The sequence below is a fragment of the Prunus persica genome, chromosome G1, assembly GCF_000346465.2.
Source record: "Prunus persica cultivar Lovell chromosome G1, Prunus_persica_NCBIv2, whole genome shotgun sequence".
NCBI lineage: Eukaryota > Viridiplantae > Streptophyta > Magnoliopsida > Rosales > Rosaceae > Prunus > Prunus persica.
The window spans coordinates 22,176,207-22,179,146 of NC_034009.1; the positions used below are offsets into that span (position 1 = coordinate 22,176,207).

The window sequence follows — 2,940 nt, forward strand, 5'->3', positions numbered from 1 at the left end:
TAAATGTCAGTTTTGGTTGGATATAGTGGACTTCCTTAGACATGTAATTTCAGCAGAAGGAATCTACATGGACCCTCGAAAGGTGGAAGTAGTAGTGAATTGGGTATGACCTACTAATGTGACGAAGGTACGGAGTTTTCTGGGGTTGGCAGGTACTATCGTCGTTTTGTGGATGGTTTCTCTATGATAGTTGCACCTCTCACTCAGTTAACGAGGAAAGGAGTTAAATTTGTGTGGACTGAGGAGTGTGAATAGAGTTTTCAAGAGCTTAAGAAGCAATTAACTACCGCACCTATTTTGGCCCTTCTCGATAACACGGGAAATTTTGTGATCTACAGTGATCGTCATTACAAGGTTTGGGATGTGTATTGATGCAACATGATCGGGTGATTGCTTATGCCTCGAGGTAACTCAAGAAGTACGAGCAGAATTACCCTACCTATGACTTGAAACTTGCTGCAGTGGTGTTTGCCCTTAAAATTTGGCGACACTATTTGTATGGAGAGACATGTCAGATCTTCACTGATCATAAAAGCCTCAGGTACTCACCCAGAAGGAGTTGAACATGAGACAAAGGTGTTGGCTAGAGTTAATTAAGGACTATGATTGTAAGATTGAGTACCATCCTGGCCGAGCTAATGTTGTGGCGGATGCTTTGAGTAGGAAGTCTTGTGGAAGCCTAGCTAACCTTAGAATGGCCTACCTTTCATTACTGGTGGAATTGCAGAAAGATGGGGTAGAACTAGGAATCAATCAACAGGGTGGACTACTCGCTAGTTTGCATGTGAGGCCTATTTCGGTTGAGTGGGTGATTGCAGCCCAATTAGAAGATCCTACACTTTGTATAATAAGGCAGGAAGTAGAGAATGGTATGCTGACAGATTATGCTATGAGAGAAGACGAAGCCTTAGTAACTAGAACGCGTCTCTGTGTACAAAAGAACGAAGACTTAAAAAGAGAAATCATGGAGGAGGCTCACTGTTCTGCCTATTCTATGCACGCAGGTATTACCAAGATGTATCGGACACTACATGAGTACTACCCGTGGCCGCATATGAAGGGTGACATAGCTAGGTTTATGAGCAGGTGCTTGATTTCCCAACAGGATTAGTTTTCACCATTGCAATTTATGAGTTCCAGCTTGACATGTGAGTAAAGACTTCCATGCTGTAACTCATGTGTTGGATCGCGTTCAGTGTACTTGTTCTTCTACAAGCACCCACACACATATCGATGTGTCTCCACACTTAATGACTTGAGACCTTGCCATCGTGTGTACTGGTCTTTGCCGAATATTGACGCTCAATCAATATTCCTATGACCAAGAACATATTTAGGATTTAGGGATGATGAGAAGTCTGCATCTATACAATCTCATTACATAGCTTTGATATCACTTGTGTATTCCTTGGACTATGGTTATTCTAAATGTTGAAAGATAATATAGGATGATTTAATGTATAAAATAACATTTCTCGCCCATTGATAACATAATATGTCTTTTATCAAAGATGTCCTTAGCTCTAACTATAACATAATTAGTTGGCTTTAAGGGCATATTTCTAACAATCTCCCACTTGCATTTTTAAGCCAATCTGACATATATCTAATTCCCATCTTCTCCATGTGTCGGTCTAGCTGAAGCTGACTCATAGGCTTTGTGAGTGGATCTGCTATGTTGTGTGCTAAACCAACCTTGAACACACTAATATCTCCATCAATACCATATTCCCTGATTAAGTGATAGCGCCTCTAAATGTGCTTGGATCTTTGATGAGACCTTAGCTCCTTGGCTTGTGCTATAGCCCATTGTTGTCACAATATAAAATGACTGGTGACTCAATGCTTAGGACTACTCCAACACCACTACAAAAAGTGAAAAAGACGACCAGAAAACAACGACGGTCTAGGTGAAAACCGTCGTGGTTTTTAAAAAGACGACGGTTCTAAAAACACCGTCGTGTAATACCACCTTAGACAACTAAAAATGGAGATTCAAATGGCTGTTCAAAAACAACGACGTACCTAATTAAACAACCGACGTCTATTTGAAACAGATTTCGGCAGTGTAAAATCAAAACCAACAAAGAAGGCAGAAGTTATGAATCGACCGACGTAGAAAGTAAAGACGACGATTTCAATAAAAGCCGCCGTTTTTACTCATAAAATAACACGACGAGGTTTTCGTATAAGACGCCGTATAATTACAAACAAATCCAAGGCTTTAAAATACAAAATATCGCCGTATTAAATTAATGTACAACGACGAAAAATATAAATATATCGACGTCATTCTCGTATAGTTCTACGACGTTATCTTTAAATCGTACTATAAAATTCAACGTCGTATTTATTCATTTTATACGTCGTCTTAATAAGAATTTTTGTTAACAATTTTTTTCTTTGATTTTCTTATCCTACGTCGGTAGATCTACTTAATGACAAGAATTGAAATAACCACGACGGTTTATATAGAAAACCGCCGACATAATCAGATTTTTCTGAGATCCCAAGGGTTACGAAATCTTACCAGATGGAACTCTGTTCCACATCATAATCTTAACAGATGACACAGATTTGCAATCAGAGAGACAATTTTTTGGAAGTTGATGATGTGTGTGCGTTTGTGTATCTACAAATATTATACCTAACGTCGTTGCAAATTTGCAATCAGAGAGACAATTTTCAACAACGGTTATATTATACCTAACGACGTTTAAAAAACAAATCAACGTCGCTAAACAAATATATTACGTCGTCTTAGTCTTACTTAAGACGACGAAAAACGACGACAGTAATACAAAAACAGTCGTTGTTTTTATATTCTTATTTTATTTAAATCTGTCATCCAAAAAAGAAACTTTACATATTCCAGAACATTAATTTCCTTCATTTTAAATTTTCTCCGGAAAAAAAACTCTATTTATAACGCACTGTAAT

General features: G+C 38.1%; 1 protein-coding gene across 1 annotated transcript; it reads left to right on the forward strand.

Moving 5' to 3' along the window:
- LOC109946814 lies at window positions 566-1,111 on the forward strand. Its single transcript, XM_020555671.1, has one exon. The coding sequence runs from the start codon at window positions 566-568 to the stop codon at window positions 1,109-1,111; it is 546 nt and encodes a 181-aa protein (XP_020411260.1).